General features: G+C 42.8%; 1 protein-coding gene across 1 annotated transcript in view; it reads left to right on the top strand.

The window, feature by feature from the left end:
• Positions 1-1,564: 1,564 nt before the first annotated feature.
• dlec1 (DLEC1 cilia and flagella associated protein) overlaps positions 1,565-24,136 on the top strand; it is a 97,285-nt gene continuing 74,713 nt past the window's right edge. Inside the window, exons 1-10 of the mRNA XM_084325834.1 lie at positions 1,565-1,668; positions 1,788-1,895; positions 2,253-2,409; positions 3,530-3,643; positions 5,871-6,058; positions 8,710-8,915; positions 18,209-18,293; positions 21,665-21,752; positions 22,523-22,696; positions 23,451-23,587. Coding sequence (XP_084181960.1) covers positions 1,606-1,668; positions 1,788-1,895; positions 2,253-2,409; positions 3,530-3,643; positions 5,871-6,058; positions 8,710-8,915; positions 18,209-18,293; positions 21,665-21,752; positions 22,523-22,696; positions 23,451-23,587 — 1,320 coding nt within the window. The 5' untranslated portion in view covers positions 1,565-1,605. The remainder of the gene's footprint in view (positions 1,669-1,787; positions 1,896-2,252; positions 2,410-3,529; positions 3,644-5,870; positions 6,059-8,709; positions 8,916-18,208; positions 18,294-21,664; positions 21,753-22,522; positions 22,697-23,450; positions 23,588-24,136) is intronic.

Raw genomic sequence — 24,136 nt, 5'->3', positions numbered from 1 at the left:
ACAGGCGTCCCTAACCCTAACCGTTCTATCACCATGCTCTAAGACAAACTCTAACCTTAACCAACTTCGAAAGAGTGCCTAAGCTTAACCAGGGAAAGAACTTGCCGTCACACGATTGGTGCGACCAGAAACATCAGTGGCCAATCAGAGCGCAAAAAACGAACGCGGAAGCATGCACCGTTTGGGTTTAGAATACAGGCGTTCTGGACATTTCCATATAAAGCTTTATCCTTGATTTTACCTCATGAAGTCCCAAAGGGACACCGGTGGAACATCCTGGTGGGGTCGCCTGTATTCTAAACCCAAACGGTGAATGCTTCCGCGTTCGCTTTTTGCGCTCTGATTGGCCACTGATGTTTCTGGTCGCACCAATCGTGTGATGGCAAGTTCTTTCCCCGGTTAAGCTTAGGCACTCTTTCGAAGTTGGTTAAGGTTAGAGTTTGTCTTAGAGCATGGCGATAGAACGGTTAGGGTTAGGGACGGGTTAGGGTTAGGGTTTGCTGCTGGTCGAGGCGGAAATGGGTGCGTCACGCGATTGGGCGCACATGTTACATGACCAGAAACATCTGTGGCCAATCAGATTAGCAAAACGCATGAACCGTTTGGGTTTAGAATAGACGCTTCCTGTACAGCCCATCTTCGCAGATAGTTCATCCGCCCAATCATCCGATCAGCAGTAGAGTTGTCACGATAATGCAAAACAATAACAAATACACGCGTAGGCTGCGCAGACGCGAGGGGGGGATGGCCGACAGCAGCCGATTAGCAGTAGGCTAACGTGGGCATTGCTCTGCCTAGACACAACAATCTGTAAAAAAAGTTGTGTCTGGAAATACGTTGGATTTTAATCAAACAAGAAGGAGTCATAAAATACTTCAGATTTAAATCAAACAATAAGGGGTCATAATCGGACTTAACAACACACATTCGCAATGTAACGTCCGTCACGGTAACGTCCATAACACTTGTAAAGAATAAAGAAAACTAAGACCAGAATGACTAATTGTTGCTAATATGTCATCTTTATAAAAGTTAGCTTTGCTTAGGAAGTTTGGTTGACATTGCATTCCAGATGCATGTTTTATGACAACTTTTCCTGGAAAACATTATGGACGTTACATTGGCTGTCCCATAAAGGGGCATTATAACAGCATGCTTCACCTGCCAATGGAAAGACACAAAGTACATAATTGATTCACATATTGATACAACAGCCCTTCATGACCAAAGGTGAGGTTAGAAAAATATCTGTTGATTTATTTTTTTGCCATTCTGGCCATTCAGAAAGTCATACAATTAGGTTAATCGAAAAATAAATTTTTACATCATTGTGTCTCCTTCTGTAGTGTGGAAAAACATGCATTCTCATAAATATTACGATCAAATCTATTTTGTACTTCAAAATATAGACCTTGATGATGATACATTTTAAATTGGTTTGGTTATGATCATGTTATTTTACATTTTTCATGGTGAGGTTGACATTTTCATGGAATTGCCCTATAACGTTAATTATGTCGTTGACTGTTGATAACGTAGCTAACGTTACCAAACCATTAAACGAAGGTCTGACCGTCTCCCATTCAACTGCCTGAATCAACAACCATGGCGGAAGAATCCAAGGCAAGACCAGAATCGGGGGTTGATCCGGTCATAGAAAAACCACAGGTCAGAGCGGACGTTAGTGACTAATTATTATTAGCCAGGGCTTCATATACACAGTTATGCTATAATTTGTCACAATTCTGCACTGTTAAAAATAGCTTCATTCCTTTGTACATCATTAGGATATTTCTCATGTATTGGAAGGCACGTTCAAGGACCTTTACACCAGAGAAGTGATTGGGAAGGACACTTTGGAGTACCATGAGAAATGCGTTACAGAGCTTCAGCAGGTAGGCCTGTGTCTTCAGTGCTGTGCCATCAAACAGTCATTCATAGACATGTATTTTACTATTTACATTTTCACATACATTTACATTTTGTAAGCAGGAGGGGGTAGATATCTGGTAAAGCTAAGGGTCAGTGGCATTATTCGTCAAATAGTGTTGAACTTGACATATTAGCATGATAGGTGAATGAATGAATGAAAATGAAGTAGTATAAGTATAGAAGCATAGTAGTTAGGTACATAATAGTAAAAGACAGTACATTTTGAAAAATGTCAGATATTGTTTGAAAAGGTGTGTTTTTAGTTGACGGCGGAATTACGTGAAATGATACACAGTCTTGACAATCCCAACGTTATTTAGGCCCAGTCTGAATACACCCAGCATATGGAAGAGATAGACATGCTGGAGAAGCATATAACGCAGGCCAGAGTCCAGGCCTCAGCCAAAGAAAGCCATGCCGGAGGGAGAGTGTTTGAGGAGGTCGGAGAGGCTTCTGATCAGCTGTTTCCTTCTCCAGGTGAGACGAGACCACCATGTGTGACTCATATCATATCTAACCCTGTGCTGTGCTCTGCGCTGTGCTCTGTTGTGCTGTTGCATGCCGAATGTGTGCCCGACGGTTCCATGTTTTACCGTGAAGGTGAGACCACTAAAGCTAATGTAATTATTATCCCCACTTTGAGTAATTCAATTCAATCTTTATTTAATCTCCAAGGATCATACACTACGTGTTGATTGATGAGTAAACTAAGTGTTCCATAATGTTGAGAAAATAATGTCAAAGTTTTTTTTTTTTTTTTTTTTTATTATTGCAAAACAAAAATTATTAAAAGTCAGTACTCAACACACAATGCATAATGAAACTAACAATCAAGGTGGCTAAAATGACATGCAAGTACAGAAACAGAAAACAAACAAAAGTCTATAATAATATTTTACCGTATACAGTATATATCCAATGAAATTACCAATTATACCAATGCCTTATACAGGATATACCCCTAATACCTATTTTCTAAAACCCTACACACATATGCTCCAGCTCGAACCCCCCCCCTCCCGGACCCCTCCTTGGATAGTACCTCCATTATCCCTCACTCCTAACCAGACACTACCATTATAAGCTAGCTTTTATTCTCTCCACCACTTCTAACCACATTGACATTTTGGATTCGTTGAGACCCAGAATTCTTGCTGTAGATATTTCTTGATAAATCACATCGAGATATGTAAGAAACCAAACCTTCCGGCAAATTTTTTGAAACCAGCGTGATGCGATCAGTTTTGTTAGCTACTGTGATACCCGATAAAACCAATCTCTTTAGCTGTGGATTTACTGCAAACTCAAAAACATCATTCAATAGTAATACAGAGGGGTGTACTGGTATATTCCAAGATACGAGTTTTGATAATTGATTGGTCACATCTTTCCAGAATGCCTTAACTGGTGGGCAGTCCCAATACATGTGCATAAATGTCCCTTCGTCTCCATTTGTACATTGGGAGCATTTTGAGTCTTGTTTAAGACCCATTCTGTTCAGTCTTATAGGAGTCAAGTATGTCCTGTGAATATAGTTAAGATTGATTTGTTGATGGTCAAAGTATTTAAAGATGATTAAAATCTGAATGTTCCACAGTTCAATCAACCTTCATATGGTGCGTGGATCACACTCTTCTTAAAAAGAACAACCTAATCAGCCCCCAGGACTACTGGATTAAAGATGCTCCACTGATGGAGGCACCGACAACAGGTACCTGTGTCTCTTATGATGACATAATATAATAACAATCATTCTTAGTATGCTATATGTAAAATGTGTCTTAAAAATGTTAGACTGCTAATAGATTCTCAAAAAATAAACCCAAAGCACCCTATATCTTGTAAATTCATTGGTCTTCATCAGGGTCGTGTAATGTTACATGTAGACATCAGTGTTGGTCAGTAACGTGTTACTGTAATTGTATTACTTTCCCAGTAACGAGTAAAGTAAGGCATTACAATTTCCAAAATAATTTGTCACGGTTTGATGTATTGAACCCAATTATGCAGATAATGAGACCCAGTTTTGGGTATATTTAATAAATATAGAATGGTCGAGTATTCAGGCAGGGGTTGATACACGGAGGGAGCACTCGTACAGTCCAGGGGCGTGCGCGGGACAGGAAAGTCAGACAGGCAGTGGTCGATACACGAGAACGGAGTAGTCAGCCAGGCAGGGGTCAAAGCGGGTACAGGGTAGTTAGCCAGGCAGGGATCAAAACGGGTGCAGGTCCTCATACGTTCCGGGAAAGGCAAGAAGAGTTTGTCAGGCAGGCAGAGGTCAGAGCACGTCTTTGTCTGGAGCCAGAGAACAGGGTGAAGAGCCAGGTAGGACTGCGGGGAAGGATGAGAACAAGGGTTCGACACGGTCGAAGCACAATGGACTAGAGAACAATACGAGAGAGAGCAGAATAACACGACTAACTGGGAAATACGAAGTTACGATCTGGCAGCCTCATGACATCTGGGGCGGGGTTATATTACTGACGTAATTGGCCCACAGACGTCAATCAGCTGTTCCGCTGACAGCATCACACCTACATTCTGCACCTGACTTGACGAGAGAGAGAGAGAGAGAGAGAGAGAGAGAGAGAGAGAGAGAGAGAGAGAGAGAGAGAGAGAGAGAGAGAGAGAGAGAGAGAGAGAGAGAGAGAGAGAGAGAGAGAGAGAGAGAGAGAGAGAGAGAGAGAGAGAGAGAGAGAGAGAGAGAGTTGACATCTGGACAGCTAACAACGGAATTGTACATTCATATTCTTGGAGGGGGTTACCGTAACTAGTAACGTAACTAATTACTTTCATACAAAGTAATCAGTAACGTAGTTTTGATTAGGAGTAATCACTAATACGTAACTAGTTACACTTCTAAGCTTACTAGGCTTCAGGCAGGGCTACTCTGCCACACAGCTAGTAGCCTACGTTTGATATCACTGGGTTTGAATGTATACATGTTACTCCCATAAGACACAGTTGATCGCAACAAAAAAATTCTTTTCTATTTCAATCTTTTTTTCCTCCTCCATCAATATTTTTCTTCCATAGAGACGGTTTCACTGGAGTTGTGTTACTATGGGAACAGCGTGGACCATGTTTATTTCCTGTCAAGTTATTGGCACTAGCAAACACTGCAACAGGAAGTGAACTTCACTCGGTTTACAATGTTTATGCTGTCGAGTGGAAACCCTCTACACTGAGTATAAAGATATCTATAAACACAGGTTGCATCATTCAAATATATATTTTACACTATCAAGACGAGTAATGAGGGGGTGACAGTGGCTCGGGAGGTAGAGCGGTTGTCTGGTAATCCGGAGGTTCCCGGTTCGATTACCACTCCTCCCGGGCAGCGTGTCAAAGTGTCCTTGAGCAAGACACTTAACCCCTAATTGCTCCCGATGTGCAGGTTGGCGCCTTGCATGGTCGAGAGAATAAGTGAATATGAGGAACAAAAATAGTAAAGCACTGCATAAAAGCACTAAATGCACCATGTACCATTTAATGAACAACAGTCAAACGTTTGGTCTCGGCTGCCTCTAGTGACACAGCCAGGTAGCAGAGCCAAAGAACTCATTCACTACTTGTGTAAAGTTGATGTCGAAGGATTCATCTCAATTGTCCAGAGCACTGTCCACATCTATAGTGGTTTTCGGCGTTCCTTGGGACCCTGCGTAGAGAGAAAAGTTGTCAACGGAAGCAAGTTGTTGGAGCGAGCACTAAGCATACTAAGTATAACCATAGAGAGTATAACCATAGAGAGTATAACCATAGATAATATAACCATAGAGAGTATCACCATAGAGAGTATAACCATAGATAATATAACCATAGAGAGCATCTTGACTCACTCCTTCACTGGACCTGAGCACTGCCTTCATTTGTCTATGGAAAATATCCATGCCTGTGTTTTTGAGTCACAGTTTGACTAAATCCTTTCTTCTCAGTGAAATCCACCCCTCACTACGCCAACCCTACCCTGTCCTACAACATGCTCGTGTGCAGGGAGCCTCAGGATGACGGCTACACGGTGATACCCGGCCCAGATAGGGACAACCGTAGCCTGCAGGAGGAGTGCAACTTGACCCTGGCATCGAGCTCAGACATCAGCACAGAGAGGAAAACACCCAGGAAGGTGGGGGAGTCAAACTCAACTTAAAGGTTTCAAGTTTGTTTTAAGAAACATACTGCAACTGTATTTGAGTTCCTCTGTTTAGTTAACGATGTTGTTGAACAGTTAGGAAGTTGTTTGGACGGTGCTGCGTTATGTTTCAGAGATGTGCTGTAAGACCCTGTTCACTTCCACTAGTAATTCTAACAAACACTAAGAATCTCTGCTTCCAATTTTCCAACTAAAACGCAAGTGAAAGGGCTTAGGGGATAGACTGAAATATCCCCCAGTTCACGATGAATCAGATAGGCTTCTTATAAAGATGAAGTATCCCTTTAAACCCTTACAACGACATCATATATAGTATTGTATATTAGTACACTGCACAGTATTGTATATTGTATGGTAACTACGTCTACGAACATTGTACATATGTCTAAACTGAACACTGTGACCTCTTTTTTTTTTTTCTTCTAATTTTTACTATGTTTTTATTTCATACTTATCTTGTCATGCACAGTCTCTGGAGCGCAACAGTAAGAAGCATTTTGTACAAAAGTATTCTGTACTTCTGTATGACAACTATTAAAGAAACAAGAAACTTGAAACTACCAGTTCATATACAGGGTATCTGCAGGGTATTAAAAAAAATGTCATTGAGACACAGTCTCATTTACAAGAGCGACCTGATCCACCAAACAAACACAACAAATACATAAAACAAGTTCCAGACTACATAATTATGTATATACTGAACACTGACTTGACTTCTATTTTTACTTCTATTTTTACATGCTATACTATTTTATTTCACACTTATCTTGTCTAGCACAGTCTCTGGAGCGTAACAGTAAGAAGCATTTTGTATAAAAGTATTCTGTACTTCTGTATGACAACTATTAAAGAAACTTGAAACTTGAAACTAATACAAGACAAGTAACTCAACAAAAAATCTAAGAGAGGCTAAAATCTAGATAAATTAAATTAAGAGCAAGAAAAAGAACAGGCCCCCATGGATGCCCTCTCAATATTGCGTATAAGAAGTTTAAAATCCACAATGGCAATTAGGTTCGGGAGCCTCAGTCCCTTTTGCAATAAGTTCCACGTAGATGGGGCAGAATAGAAAAAGACTGTTTTTCCAAGTTCAGTACGGGCAAATGGTATAGAGTTAAAAAATCCTGTGACCGCAGACCAAAACGACTCTGTTTCTGCACCATGAGGGATGATAGGTAAGAGGGGAACAGACCAAGGACAAATTTATAGATGAAGCAGTACCAGTGAAGAGTGTAGATATGTCCAACCTAGAAGTGAGTAGAGGATACAATGATGTGTAAGGGGCTTACAACCAGTAATGAATCTCAACGCCCCATGGTAGACTGCGTATAACAAGTGAAGAGAGTGTTGAGATGCATCCTTGTACAGAACATCACCATAATCTAAAAGAGGCAAGAAGGTGGCAGCAACAAGACATTTCCTGGCATTAAAAGAAAACCACGACTTATTAAAAAAAAAGAAAAGAAGCCTAACTTTAACTTTGATTTCTTAAAAAGGTGGTCAATATGGGACTTAAAAGAAAGGTTGTCATCAATTAAAAGGTTTAAGTATTTATAGGTGGACACAACTTCGATAGAAGTCCCTTGGTTTGATGAAAACGGTAGGTGAATGAATGAATGAATGAATGAATGAATGAATGAATGAATGAATGAATGAAAACTCTATTTAACAGATTGCAGAATGGGTACAATGCACACAATTGTTAAGGGGATGCAGACCAGAGAAAGACGTGTGTCTTGTTTACATCAGGGTCCCCCATTTTCAATTCATAGTGACATTTATGACATACACAACATATATGATATGCAAATATACAGTACTGTTACCCATAGATCCTAACAGAGATTATATACATATGATGGGGAGGAGACTGTACATTAGGAGGGGGTGGGTGGGTGGGTGGGAGAAAAAATATACATACGGTGGGGAGAAAATATATACATACGGTGGGGAGGAGACTGTCTATTTGGGGAGGGGGGGTTTGGACCTTTATGGTGGCCAGTTTCGAATTGCAGCCTCCCGTAGGTGCTCTTTAAGAGCGGTTTTGAATGTGGGTAGGGATTCACATCTTTTTACGGCTGTGGGTAGGGCGTTCCACATTGTTGTGGCATAATTGCGAAATGTGTTTAGTCCCTTTGTGCCGAATCTGGGTTGCACATGATTTGTTGAGCTCCCTCTGGTGTTGTGGGCGTGGTATTCACTGACCTTTGGGAAGTATTTCGACATGTACATGGGTGTCTGTGTGGTGTAGTGTATCTTTTAGACCTGGCCCATTGCAAGTTGCTGTACTGCTCTAGGAGTAAGGTCAAGTAGTAGTCTGACCAGTTTGTTTTGTGATGTTTGTAATCTTGTTTTTAGCACCTTTGAGGTGCTTTGGTACCATGAGGTGCAAGCATAGTCGTAGTACCCTTGAATGACTGCTCCTGCCAGAGTCTTCAGGGTATTCTTGTTTACCAGAGAGGAGATCCGGTACAAGAATCTAGTTCGTTGGTTGACTTTTTTTTATTACATTGGATGCCATTTTGTCACAGGTGATAGATATGTACATAATGTACATACATTGACCGGGTATAAGATATGAAACATGTTGAATCTGTATTCGATCTCCCACGTGCGACCAGAAGCCGGCCCAGGCGCGTCACAGGCCCAAGTGGACGGACAAGCCGAGCGCACAGGTCAGAGCGGAGGAGCGGGACACGCTTCAGAAGCTGAAGGACCGACAGGACTTCTTACGCAACCCTCGCTTCGTTCCCCCTGACGCGCAGCGGGGCGGCATGTCGCTCGTTCTGCCCAGGAGCACGGCGAGAGACGCAGCTACGGAACACAGGTAAACGTGAAACTGTACAGTATGTCAAGTACAATGAACCCCACCTGGGCCCGAGGACCCGCTACTCCGGTGTCACTGTTCGTTTTGTGTGTAACAGTCAGCGTGGCTCTTCCACGGGTGATGTTTCAAAGCACCCTTTGAGAGCCCGAAGTGAGTGTTGATTTGGGGTCTGTCCTCCTCGCCGTCCAACCTACCCCGTGGCCTTTAATCCAACCCTTTGTTTTTATTTTAATCTTTTTTATTTTTTACACATGAAATAAGATAAGATAAGACATTATTTTATTGATCCTCCCCCGTCATAGCAGCATGGGGGAGGGGGGAAGGGAGGTACTGGTATGGGCAGGGTAATAGTAGAAAGACATAAATATAGGAAATACAATTACAGTAGATCTGAATATAAAAATATCAGGGTAAAACATTTTATATGAGAAGAAAAATAAGTAAAATCTCTGATCTATTTACTGAGATCTTTTTTCCCCTTTCCCTTTTCTCATAGATAGGGGCACGCATAGTGCTTGAGTCGCTTGTAGGTCGGATCAGCAGTGTTAAAACATACGTCTGCCCTTTATTATGCTTTTACATTTAGTCATTTAGCTGACGCTTTTATCCAAGGCGACTTACAAGTCAGCAGGAAGGGTACGACGGCAGCTAAGGGTAAGTTGAGTGCTTCACTCTGAGTGCATAGTAGTATAGACATATTAGCATAGTAGGCACTAGTATAGGCTTAGTACATAGTAGATAGTTGTATAGACATAGTAGCATAGTACATAATAGTAAGACAGTACGAATATATTTATCCAGATATTGATTGAAAAAGTGTGTTTTTAGTCGACGGCGGCTTCATTATACCATCATTATTACTGTAGCAACTGCTTATCATCTTATAATAATGAGGCAGCCTTTTGTGGATGTCATTGACATCCTAGGTCATATAATCTGAAATATGATAACATCGTATGAAACTAATAGTTCACAGTTGACGGAACACAAAAGCCTGTGCTCAGATTATCGGTCTTGAATATGACCTGTGTATTATGTAAGCATGCCTTTCCCTTGGTTCGAACAGCAGTGCACCTATTATGCCATAGAAGAGATGCGTAATGTGATCTTACTGATTATGCTGTCAGCATTATGTGATCTCTCCCAGCTCTGTCTTTAATTAGTCTGCTGTTAAGGCTAATTTATATGCTAGGGTGCTCTCAGCGTTAAGGCTTATTAATGCTAGGGTGCTCCGCACTTTTGACAGTCGTCTCTCGACAGAAAAGAAGGTGCGTCTCTCTTGACATTAATCGGTTACGCTTTGGCGGAGGTTTCTGTCATCGCCATGGTAACAAAAAGACGCAGAGCTCCCGGTTTATTGTGTTTCTTCGCTCTGCCAATCTTACCTCTGTTCCCTCCATGTACTGTATACAAATGTTTGCCACAGTCAAAACCAAAGTGAAACCACAAGTTGAAATACTCATGGCAAGGTTCCTGTTTATATTATATTATATGATATTATATTATATTAGATTAGATTAGATTCAATGTATTGTCATTATACAGCACAAGTACAGTACAATGAAAAGAAGTTTGGCATCCAACCAGAGTGCAAATGTAGCAGTAAAGTGCAATATACTATGTACAGGTGATTAAACTGGGTACAAAATATACAAATTAGTACTACTGATTTTTCTCAGTTTCACTGGTTGCATAGTTACTAGGCTGGTAAAGATATGCCTCCTAAAATGTCTAAACAGAAGTACAGGAAGTACAGGCTACAGGCTTTCCGGTTTCGACAAAACAATTATAGAAACGTTTTCCTCGTTTAAGCCACTGCAGCGGCTTTGCCTCAAGAATTTACTACATGACCGGGACGTTTGTTTGCCGACATGATTCAGAAAAGGTTTGGTCCATTCGGAGGCAGCTTCCAGGGGAAGTACATACACCCGAAATTCTACCCCATAGACACTTTCGGCAGTAGTTCTTTACCAGGCTTTATCTCACTGAGATAAAACTGGGAACGAGGTTACATAGTTACTAAATGCGGTTAGCTTCTGCAGGGCAGTATACTCCAAGTGCAATTAATTTACAGTTGCAGGATGATGTCAATTTCAAGTTACAGACAAAGTAACAGTCACGTCACGTGGACTCGAGTTCAATCAATCAATCAATCAAATCCTTTATTTAACCAGATAAGCATCATTGAGATTAAAATCTCTTTTTCAAGAGCGATCTGGCCAAGCAAGGCAGCAGAAAGTTTCAACATAAAAAAGAACATCACAATAAAATACAGATAAAACATTTACATCAAGCTCCAATTTCAGGCAAGTTATCAAACAGGCAAATGATCAAACACAGTTGCACTGTCCAAGGGAACTGAGTTCGTAGGATTTTAAAATGGCTTTGAATTCTCCGAGGGTGACCAGTCCTGGTAATTTTAGGTCCTCCTGTATCTTGTTCCAAGATGAAGGAGCAGCATATTTAAAAGCCCTTTTTCCCAATTCAGTTCTCATATGGGGAACTTCCAGTGTTAGAGCAGCTTGAGAACGAAGGGCATACTTATATTGCTTTGTGCACAGAAGCACACTTAGGTACGAGGGAACCAGTTTAAGCAGAGCTTTGTGCACCAGAGAGAGCCATCGAGAAAATTGCCGTATTTGTAGAGATGGATAACTTGCAATGGTATATAGGGTGCAATGGTGCACTCGATTTCCACATCCCGTGACAAAGCGTAAGGCAGAATGGTACACAGTATCAAGCTTTCTAAGGTACTGATCAGGTGCATACATGTGGAGTAAGTCACCATAATCGAGTAGTGGTAAGAAGGTGGTCGAGATCAGGTGACTTCTCACTTTAAGTGAAAAACAGGACCTGTTTCTGAAAAAGAAGCCGAGTTTAAGCTTCAGCTTTGACACAAGTTTGTCTATGTGAGATTTAAACGTATGGTTCTTGTCCACTGTAATGCCTAGATATTTGTAGGAAGCAACTAGAGATGTTCCGATACCATTTTTCCCTTTCCGATCCGATTCCGATACCTAAGCTTTGGGTATCGGCCGATACCGATATTTATCCGATACCAGTGCATACAAAATAAAAATAAAAAATTATATAAATACTTTTTTTTTTTTTTTTTTTTTTTACAGATACTGTTATACTGTTTTTAGTAATAACTGGAAAGTAATGGTATTTATTCAACAACAGGTGATTGTATAGATTTGTATTAGTATCATTAATCAATGAGTATGGGCTGCAGCACTGCAGATTTACCCTACTCCAATGATCCACACGGACATTAAACGGTGTTGCACTCGCTACTCCGTGGCTCTGCAGATATACCCTATTCAGTCTGTAAGCTAGTGGCAGATAGAAGTCAAGTCAAGTCAAGTCAAGAGTTTTAATTGTCACGGCATACAGGTATACAATGAAATGCGGGTGGTCTTGCCCGCAACGATGTGCAATACAGTGGTACATATAATAGAATCAAAAGAAGAAACAACATTGTGCAGTAACAGGTAGCAGGTAACATGGAGTGACATCTCGGTATCTGTACATAGTTATTTACAGCGCATGTGTGACATGCTAGTTAGCTTTGGTAGTGCAATACACTGTTCCTGTTATTCTAATTTAAAGTGTCCTTTCCTTTGGCCATAAGTGTGCGTGTGTGCGACATGAGTGTGTGCCCGCTCATGTTAAAGTGTTAAGTGGCTGCTCGTGTGTGAGCGTGCACAGTGTGCGTGTCGTGTGTGTGTTCATGTGTGCTTGTGTGTGGACAGTTCAATGTTCTGAGCACTCAATGTACATTGTTCATGGCTCTGATGGCCTGGGGGAAGAAGCTGAGCCTAAGCCGCTCTGTCCTAGTAGCTGGGATTTGCAGGCGTCTGCCTGACCTCAGCAGCTGAAACAGGCTGTTATTGGGGTGGTGAGGGTCTTTCATTATCCTGCAGGCTATAGAACGTTCATGTTGTGATTTTTGATGCAAAATAAATATTCAACATTCTCTTTTGAAACTCCGCCTCAGACTCTTATTTTTTGGCACTTGCTGTACTTTGCTTGCAGGTCTGCAGCCATTATTGCTGGATTATAAATAGCACCAACTTTAGACACGGTAACGTTATCAAGCTAAGCTAACTGACCTAGCTCGTCTTCCCGCATTGACATTTGATAATGTTAGTAATAGTCAGCTAACGCTAGTCAGTAGCTACTTAACTTAAATACAATTCACCGTGGGTGCATTATTGTTGATAGACGGTCACGGACAGTGTTAGGTCCTGGAGAAAGGACAGGCGATCATCTGATTTGTAACGTTAAAGCGGATGTTGTTCCAACTAGCTATCTTTCCAGCTAATGCTATCATAACACCAGCAAAACACATCCCGTCCGAGCTCCCCGTCACACCGCACTGTCGGGGACAATGGAATTTAAGAAAGTGTATCTGCTGTTAAAATGACACAGCATCACACTTTAAAACATGTTCATTTTATAATCCTCACTCTCCGCAGGACTCGGCAGGAGATAAATTACATCATGGGATCGGAGGCTAGAATTTACGTGTACTCGCCGATACCGATACCAGCATTTTAGGCAGTATCGGCGGCATTTCCGATACTGGTATCGGTATCGGAACAACTCTAGAAGCAACCCTTTCGATGTCAGTCCCTCCAGCAGTAACAAGTGTGGGAAGATCAGCTGGGAGTCTCTTCCCATTTGAGAAGAGCATAAACTTTGATTTGCCAGCATTTAACACGAGCTTAAGCTGGGTAAGATGTGACTGAACAATGTCAAAGGCAGATTGCAAGAACTCCATCGTTTGCACAACACTGGGAGATGAGCAATAAATTACTGTGTCATCAGCATAGAAATGGTAAGCAGCATTAGACAGGTTGATACAAAGATCATTTACATATATGGAGAAGAGTAGAGGTCCCATAGTAGAGTAGAGTTGCATGTGAAAAGTTGCTTGTGTTAACGCTGCCAGCCTCAGGTTCCCCTTCCTCATCATCATCACTGTAATAATAAAACAGTCTGAATGTTTCGCATCCCGTTCCCCGCTGTGTCTTTTGTGGAAGATGGAAGACCAGACCGATGCCGGTTACATATTCACAATCATATTATGCCCCAGACACAGCCATCATCAGAATTAGACTCCCTTATTGAATAACGCCGCTCCACGTCTCTCCGTATAATTCGTGTTCTGTGCTGCTATGCAGCACAATGCCCAGTAGCATCCAGTGGAATGTCCTGTCGCCGTTGCCAACACAATCTTAAAGACCTCAACAATCTACCATCTGACTGCCATATTTTCAGTGGCCACCAGGGCCCTTACACAATACACTCTTCAGGGCCCTATACAATACACCTCTCAGGTATAGGGATAAAAAAAAAAAAAGACAATATGGCCGCTTAACAAGACACTCCGTGTAATCAGGTTAACCCTAATGTAATAGCGGTTTAAAACAGACAGAGTCTTTGTCGCTCAGTGGAGACAGACACCGTCTCGTCTGCAGTCTCTCGTCTGTGCTTTTCCTCAGCACCTTGCTGAGGGGGCACTGTTATGTAAGCTACTTATTTAAGATATGTATTTAATGAATGTGTTTTCATTGGACGCTCTCAGCATTCCTACCTAGTTTAATGCTGTGGTTGAATGTGCTGGGAAGACATACGTGGCTAACAAGGTTAAGCCTTAAGTAGTGTGAGTAGCCTACCAGCCATGCACACGCCAGCTATGTGTTCTCATAGATAAAGAGGGAGGGACAGCTGTGTGTGTGTGTGTGTGTGTGTGTGTGTGTGTGTGTGTGTGTGTGTGTGTGTGTGTGTGTGTGTGTGTGTGTGTGTGTGTGTGTGTGTGTGTGTGTGTGTGTGTGTGTGTGTGTGTGTGTGTGTGTGTGTGTGTGTGTGTGTGTGTGTGTGTGTGTGTGTGTGTGTGTGTGTGCTGGTGTGTGTGTGTTTAGACAAGTGGATGTTGTGTATGCTGATGTGTATTGGTATCTTAGTATGTATTACTTACTGTATTACTGTATTACTAATAGGGTTGGGTACCATTCACATTTGAACCTGTACCGGTACCAATACCAGTTCCTGGAATTTGGTATCTGTGCACAACGGTAAATTCTTTCAATATTTACCTCTCTCTGTGATAAATAAAAAAGTCCAAACTTCTCAATTTCAACATTGTTATTTATTTAGAACATTTTGTTATTTATAGTTGCACCACACCCCACAAAATAAATTGCATGATCATGTATTATGTTTGTAAATGTTATTATCTGGCCATCCTCAGTAAATACTATCAAACTCCTCTGACCTCGTCTGGTCTTTCCAAAGACCCAGGAGATGGGACAGTAATATATATATTTGTGGAAAAGGCTCCCTCTTGTCTAGTATATTACACTCTTATACTAAACACGTAAAGGTACCGAAATGTGGTACAGATTGATCTAACGTGAATCGGTAATCGGTTGTACCGATGTAATTCGGTCAGTACCCTTAAAAGTACAGAGTTCAGTACCCAACCCTAACGTGTGTGTGTGTGTGTGTGTGTGCTTGTGCGTGTGTATATTTAGATGTACTGTCTAACTGTCGTTTACTATTATGCACTTTGCTAATACCATGTCTATATTTCTACTTACAGTACTATGCTAATATGTCTATACTACTATGCACTCAAGACTGTAGCACTCAAGTTTGACACTGTTTAACGAACAATCTTACTTACCATTAGCTGCCAGAGTTGTACCCTTCCTGCTGATTTGTTGTGCAGAACATGTAAGTCGCTTTGGATAAAAGCGTCAGCTAAATTACTAAATGTAAATTTAGATGTAGGCCTAAATATATATTACACACAGAATACGAGCTGCTACCCTCACATAGGCGCTTCAGATGCCCCAAGTGGAAACTGAAAAGATTCAAAAATGAATTTGCACCACATTCAATAAGCCTACTTAAAGGAACACACCAACTTTTTGGGAAATTTGCTTATTTGCCATATACTTTGGAGTTAGACAAGCAGATACCCTTTTCTGCATGCATTCAGAGTAGGGAACACCCGCACCGTTAGCCTAGCTTAGCGTCATTCACTGGGAGTAGGGCTGCCCAGTTAGCTTAGTTCCCAACAGTCATGAAATACACTCCAAATACACTCCAAAACATTCCTGTAAACATGTTGTGACCTGTGTATTTACCACGTGGAGAAATAAAACAAATTCGTTTTCTAAGCAGATATATACTCGGAATGCTGCCTGGGCACAATGATTTCACGCATCACCTCCAAAGCCCTGTTGTAACTTCCGTCAATAAAACCAATGTGACAAGCTAGCGACAAGACTAACCTGACTAACAAGACAGCCTTCCATCTAAAAACATAACTGAAAACTTACCACAGTCATGGTTGCCAGTGTTTCACTTTCTCCTCTCTGTGCGATGCCGATGGATGGGATGGCCGTATCCTTCAGAAAACGTCTCATGGTTTGGTTACTGTAGCATTTTTTCATAATACTCATCTTGTGCAAAATGCTGTGAGCAAACACGATGGTTCTTGACTATGTTCAGAGCAAGTAGTCATAGCTTCAACCGGTCCGGATCTTTAGTTGGAATTCTATGAAACAAAAAATTAATCCCTGGCCTCGATGATTTCTTAGCACAACTCTTTACAACACACAGAAGCATGATTATAAAGTTGTGATTTATCTAGATACTACTACTCTATGATATCCACTTCACTCAATGAAAGTGCATCTTGTCGCTTGTCACATTGGTTTTATTGACGGAAGTTACAACGGGGCTTTGGAGGTGATGCATGAAATCACTGCGCCCAGAGTATATATCTGCTTAGAAAACGAAACATTTCTAATAATTTTTTTTGTTACAATCTCTCCACGTGGTAAATACACAGGTCACAACATGTTTACAGGAAAGTTTTGGAGTTGTATTTGGAGTGTATTTCGTGACTGTTGGGAACTAGGCTAACTGAGCAGCCCTACTTCCAGTGAATGGTGCTAAGCTAGGCTAACGTGCAGGTGTTCCCTACTCTGAATGCATGCACAGAGAAGAAAAGGGTATGTATCTGCTTGTCTAACTCCGGGGTAGATGGCAAATAAGCCAATTTCCCCCAAAATTTGAGTATTCCTTTAAGTAGGATAGAAATATGGTCGCAACCTACAGTACACAGGATAGTGGTATACTGTAGGTACGGTGGTTAACACTGTCGCCTCACAGCTAAAAGGTCCAGGGTTGGATTCCCGCTTGGGGACCAGGTTTCCGCGTTGCCAGGTACCCAGGTGGGGTATCTCCCAGGCCTTTCTGTGTGGAGTTTGCATGTTCTCCCCGTGTTCGCAAGGATTTCCCCAATGGAAAAACATGCACAACAGATCGCCCCTATCTTCTCCCGGCTGGGGAAGGACGATGGGATGGGTCAAGCGCAGAGACTCGATTTAATTGGCGACCCAAATAATTATTGCATGTGTGTGTTCCTGTGTGTGCCGCCCATCGCATGTGTGTCACAGTTATTGGGCGGCTGGGTGGCGCAGCGGACCAAGCGCTCGTCACCAACGCGAGAGACACTGGTATCGAATCCGGCTGTCCGGCTTGGCAGAGTCAGCGGGAGGGAAGCCGGTGGGGTGGTATTCCGGTCGTTGTAAACAGCGACTCCTACAGGTTGGTCAGGGCACCTGCACAGCGAGGGAGGGAGATGGTGAGGGTAGTGTGACCTCCCACACGTTACACCTCACCAATGAGAGTCCGCGCTGGCAGGTGAAAAGATGCTGCTGGCTGTCTCCTATGTCTCGGAGGATGCATCTGATAGACTTCAGGGCTCCCTAGACCGACCAGTGGGGGGCACATGCGAGCAACGACCAGGAAGGGGAGGGGGGAATTGGCATAACGACTAAATTGGGATGGGAGAAAAACACAGAAAAACAGGAGGAGAAAAAGTGGATAAAAAAAAAAGTCCAGTTATTATTATAGTGCAATATAAAAGGGCTGTGCAATATAACCTTGGACTTATGGGACTGTGCCACAATCAAATGACTACGGTTGGTTGCGAGGGAAGGGGTTAATCACATTGTTTCTATGATGTCTTGTCTGTATGTCTGTCTATGCTGTAACATGGTTGTTGTGTGTTTTTCTTTTTTGTAACGCAGTATTGTGTGTTCTGACACAAAACAGATTTCTGTATCTGTGTCCAACACAATGTACTTGAGAATGTGGTGCTTGTCACCTCGGTCTGTCCTACCTGCTTTACCTGCCTATACTTATTTTCTTAAGCATACAAGGCAGAACGCTCAGGGTGTTGTGTTGCTCCTCTGTCTCCCTGACAGCTCCACAGATGAGCCCATCCCAGTCTTCCTGGCCAATCCCTCCGTGGTTTTCTTCACTGACTACACCGTGGGTCAAGTGTATGAGGTACAGTATGGGGGTACCTACTGAGGAAACTCGCTTCCACTGCTGTTATACATGGTCATGATTACCTGGACCAGCGTTTATAGTTAAAAAACTATGGCTGAGGTACCCTTGAGCAAAGCACGTAACCCCAGTGATGCAGGTAGAGCAGTTGTCGGGTAATCCGAAGGTTCCCGGTTCGATTCCAGCCTCCACCATCAGTGTGTGAATGTATGAGTTAATGCAGTGCTTCTCAAACTTTTTCTGTCAGGCCCCCCTTTGGCGGACCAAAATATTTTGGGCCCCCCCCCCCCCCCCCCCCCCCCCCCCCTCGCCCCAACAAAATAGTCATGAAATGGGCCATGTTTAAATTTATTGAAATAACACCAATATCGTGACCTTTCAAATTGACAACACCTTCCCTCGCGAGAGCCACCTTGCCTCGCTGTGAAACAGCACTGCAGAATGGTCAGCTCCCATCTCCTCACACAGCGCAGAGAACAGGCGCGGTTTCAGGGGTCGGGTTTTGATGAAATTTACCACGTTTATAACTTCTGTCAAAACCTCATTCAGCTCAGGGCTAAGCTGTCTTGACGCTGGCGCCTCTCTGTGAATTTACAGTGCGTCCATTGCGCGTTTGGCGAGACCCCCTTGATGAGCACCTGTAGCCCCCTCGTTTTCCCTGCCATGGCCTGCGCACCGTCAGAGCAAAAGTCCACACAGTTCTCCCATTTCAGTCCATGTTCTGTCGGGTAACTGTCAATAATTTTGAAGAGCTCATCAGCTGTCGCTCTGTTTTTGACATATTTGCAAAACAGCAGATCTTCTGGGAATTTACAAAGCGAACATAGGAAATAAGCAAATAGTCTTTATTGCTGTCAGTCTTTGACAAGGCAACACGCATGTCATCCTCAAGGCTCAACTTGGCCCTATATTTTGTTTTCAGAGCTGTCATGGATGAAAAGCCAGCTTCACACAGATATGTGGTGCTGAATGGTATCAACACCTTAACTGCTGCATCATGAGATACTTGGTACTCAGCACCACACTCTGAAACTAGCTCTCCAGGTGGTATCAGATGAGATTTCAATGAGTTCTTCCAAGAGTTTGGATGGAGATGTGTCAGGAAGCTTTGTCTCAATGTTGTCTGTAAAGTTTTTTTTTATCCAGATGTAGCAGGGTGGATTATCCCTGCTTCGTGGGAACTGTGGTGCACGGTCACTAGGTAGTGAGACACAGTAGAACTCTGGCTAGCTGCACCTCTGTCTTTGGGGTCAGGAGCGTCAACTGGAGGCTGTCAGTGGGAGTGTATGGGGCCCAGGATTTACAAACCTAGTCCGGTACTCTGGTCTTCCTCTCTCTTCCAGGGCAATCAGCAGTACTCCCCAACACGCCCTCACTCTCCCCAATTGTCCCCTTAGCACCCCCCCCACACCTAGTGACTGGATGGTAAATAAATAACTTGGTTCCCCCCGCGAGCAGTACCCTCCCTCATTAACACCAGAAACCTTACAGTGGGAAAGGGAAGGTTAAATAGGAAGGGGTTAATAATATATATGTTACCCGCATCAAAAGGGTTAAGATTAGGCTCAATAAAAGACACACACACCGTGCTCCCATTCAGTCTGATTATTATTGCACCATTGTTCTCGTTACACAATAGTTACGGTCTGGTGATTATTGCACCATGGTTGTCGTTACACAATAGTTACAGTCTGGTAATTATTGCACCATGGTCATCGTTACACGATAGTTACAGTCTGGTAATTATGTAATTACTCCCTAGGCACCAAGTGCTCTCGCTGTACCCAGACTAAGTGCTGCCCACGTCTGGGCTAAACACAGTATCAATACCTTCCCTAAGGGTTTACATATACTGCTCTATTACTCCGTAATATGGGAAAAGAAGGGAGGACATAGGGGAGGAATAGAAGGGTTCACTGAATGGGAAAATATTATTACACCAACACGGTATCACACTCAAAAGAAATAAACAGAAAGCAAAAGGGTGGGCCCACAAAATACCAGTAAAAGTCCTATCTTAAGGCCGGCATGTATTGTTTGGGGTACCCCTATGGAACGGTAGTAGCAACGTTAATTTCGCCCGCAGGCTGCACCACACTGTATACTGTATAATAGCTCGGGAGCATCAATGCCCATTTGTACTCATCCGAAATGGCCGCCTCGCCGCGCCACTGTTGTCCGGAAAGCAAGATGGCGTTGAACGCTCTCGGTGAGGATGCTAGCAGGCGGAGCTGGGGCAGAGAGACAGCGCCGGCTGAGAGCGTGTGCTGAGTGATGACGACCCCTGCTGGACGGGACGAACTCCCGTAGGCTGCAGGCAGCCGGGTGCAGATCTGGTCGCAGGTAACCGGGGCAGACTGATTGCAGGCAGCCGGAGCAGACCGGTTGTAGACCCACGCGCGTCTCGGGGCTCGCACTCTATACCGCACACAGTAACTACTATAACCCGATTGTTAAGGACTTTGATATGTTGTTAGCCGCACGTTACTTATACCGCACACAGTAACTACTATAACCCGATTGTTAGTGCTTGGCTCTGCACTGTTTGCTCACACACTATCGCTGGTACTTCTAGGATATCGCGTCCACTAGCAAGTACTTCCTATCACCCGTCGCTATCCCACGGGGCCCTCCAACATAACTTCTGCAACAGGGCTCTCCCGAGCCCCCGTCCGTTGCGACTGTTCGTGTTCAAGTTCACTGCCGAGGATCTCTTTCCGTCTTCCGCTCCCATATATCACGCTCCATCTCTCTCCGACACTCTCTGCCAGACACCGCCCCCTGCTGGTCCCGCCTACTAGTCACACAGGGAAGGATGTTGAATATGGTCCAGCGATACTGTGTATGGTCCATACTCCAGCCGATAGAAGGAAGAGAAACTCATATCATTGCTCGTGGGAATATCAATGATGTCTTTGTGTACAAAGGGGATATAAAACACACGTCAGCAGTTCTGAATAATAGACAATATTTTCAGGCTGCTACACAGAGTAACTTGGTGATCCTTTTCTGTGTTTTATTAAATAATGATTTTCAGATTTTGAGAAATGGTCAAACTTATCCAAATATGGTATTTTCATGGAGAACAGTGCAGCTGCAACAGATAGCACTTTAGTGATAATTTTCTGTAATCCAAATTTTATTTGTATTTTTTTATCTCAAGGCCCCCCCTGTCATGCCTCTGCGCCTCCCCTGGGGGGCGCGCCCCACACTTTGAGAAACACTGAGTTAATGGATGAATGTGAGGCATAGGTTGTAAAGCACTTTGGATAAAAGCAGTATATAAATGCAGTTAATTTACCTTTTACCATCAACAACTACGGCAACGCACTAAACTACCCAACCTCTGCTGTCCATCTCCCCTCCTTTAGACCACAGTGGAGCTGAGGAACCTGACTGCCACCAGTCGCCGCATCAGAGTCATCCCTCCCACCACGCCGTATTTCTCCATTGGCCTGGGTGAGCTGTCAATCGACCTATCCCAAGCCCTGCCCTCTTTTCTTAACCCTCCAACCACAACCGCCGCTTCTCCCCCAGACAAACAAAGTTTGTGTCCGAGCGAAGCAACAGTTGTGATTTCAGGATCAAGAGGGCGGAGTTTGAGCTAGTTTCATGTCTACTCACATGAGGAAATCCTTGTATCCCATTGTAACTATTCTTAAAATAGCCAGTACACTTCAGGAATGAGAGAGCTGAGTGATAAACCCATTCACGCGTCTCTGGGATGCTAATTACTGTGCAGTTCAATGCAGTGCAGGTGCTGCATCTCTCTCTTGAGTGCCATTGTAGTTTCGTACTGGAATATCAGCACCCTGCCCAGTAGTAGCCACTTAAAATCCCCTTGTAATGGCATTAAGAATGTGTTTTGTGTGGTCAGTGTTCATTTGGATTAACACTGCACATTTTCCAGGAATAAACAAGAATGGAATTTGGGTGTGAGAAAATGCAATATTGGTAAAAAAAAAAAAAAAAAAGTTCAAAGCAAACAAAAGTTTTATGAATTATTTTGGGGGGTGGGGGGGGGGGGCTTGGAGTACTTTTCTAAACACAATGAAGAAAGATGTAGTTACCACAAGGCCTCATTCACATCTAATCAGAAAATGCGGGGGGAAATGCTCACAGCATGATGTCACACGAATGGCCCGTCCACACCTACGCACCGTTACGCTGCGTTAGATGTGAATGAGCCCAGAGGACAGGAGGCTTGACGTTGTGCTGCTGTTATGCAGGAAGGTTCCCTGGGGAGGGTGGTATCGTCGCCCCAGGCATGAGCTGCAAGTACACAGTGCGCTTCGCTCCAGACTCCCTGGCAGACTATGAGGACTTCATACTGGTGGAGTCACAGGCTCCGTACCCAGTCCTGGTGCCTATCGAGGCCCGACGACCCCCTCCAGTACTCACATGTGAGTCCCAATGCACTCCAGATCCTAATGTGAAAAACTGTGATTTTATATGTCTGCACTTTATGTGCTCATTTTATGCCTGTCTTTTTTCTGTTGTGAAGCACTTTGAGCTGCAGTTTCTGTATGAAAGGTGCTATACAAATAAAGTTTATTATTATACCAGATGTGCAATGTAACTCATTACAATTACTCTGGTCACTGTCATTTAGTAGACATTACTCTAGGTCACTGTCATTTAGTAGACATTACTCTAGGTCACTGTCATTTAGTAGACATTACTCTAGGTCACTGTCATTTAGTAGACATTACTCTAGTCTAGGTCACATTTAGTAGACATTACTCTAGGTCACATTTAGTAGACATTACTCTACTCACCGTAATTTAGTAGACATTAGTCACCGTCATTTAGTAGACATTAGACATTACATTAGATCTTAGCCTGATAATGTCTCATCAAAATACTTGCAAGGAGACGTTTTTTAGGAGAGAATTTTCTAGACTCCAACTCAAGTACAATCTATGAAGTACGCTTACTGTATCATCATGACCCTATTTTCACAGAATCGCTCGTAAGAAGAGTAAGACACATAATATACATTTGAGTGTCATCCTCTGCCTTTGTGTTATCACGACTGTCAACAAAATGAGCTAAATGAGAGCATTATGAGTGTAATTATGGGTTTTGGATGTTCATTGTGTGGCAGCATTGTGTGTGTGGGCCATGTTGACTCGGTTTACTCTCCTGAATGGCCAGTGCCTCGGGTTCTGGACTGCGGCTATTGTCTGGTGGGAGGGGTCAAGTTTGTGGAGTTCATCTGCCGAAACGAAGGCCTCAGCCCTGGAACCTTCTGCTCATTCCCCCAGAGCCAGTGGCCAGTCTCTAACCTAAAGGTAAAGCTCCACAGAATGCACAACTAGTATTTTGTATCACACAGATTGGATATTATTAACTATTTAACATAATGAATGAATGAATGAATTATTTCGAACAATAAAGATAATCAAGAAAAAGAAAGGTAAAAAAAACTAACAAAAACTAAAAAATACAGAATACAAAGATAATTTGCTGTGAAAAGAAAAATAGTAATATGAAATAATAATGTAAGATAAAATAATAAACAAAACAGTCTCTTGTCCAAAAAGGAATAATACCATAATAAGGTTAACCAATTTAAAGGGATACAGAATTTTTGTTGGTGATTTTTCTCCACCTGACATTCCTTAAATTACCTAAAATGGCTTGTTAGCATTGTTAGCATTTGTCATTGAAACCATAGGTTGAAGAAAGAGTACACCAGCTTAAAATGCTACTGGTTTTTAAAGTACTAAAAGAAACGGTCCCCAAGTACCTAGTCAATTATTTTAATAAAGTAGGAGATGTCCACAAACACGCCACAAGAGGAAGCCCCACGGACCTGGTCCCGCCGAGAGTCAGGACAT

Source organism: Notolepis coatsorum (assembly GCF_963971535.1).
Source record: "Notolepis coatsorum genome assembly, chromosome: 12".
Taxonomy (NCBI): Eukaryota; Metazoa; Chordata; class Actinopteri; order Aulopiformes; family Paralepididae; genus Notolepis; species Notolepis coatsorum.
The sequence above is the reverse complement of the archived record's forward strand: the minus strand, read 5'-3'. Positions and strand labels throughout refer to the sequence as shown.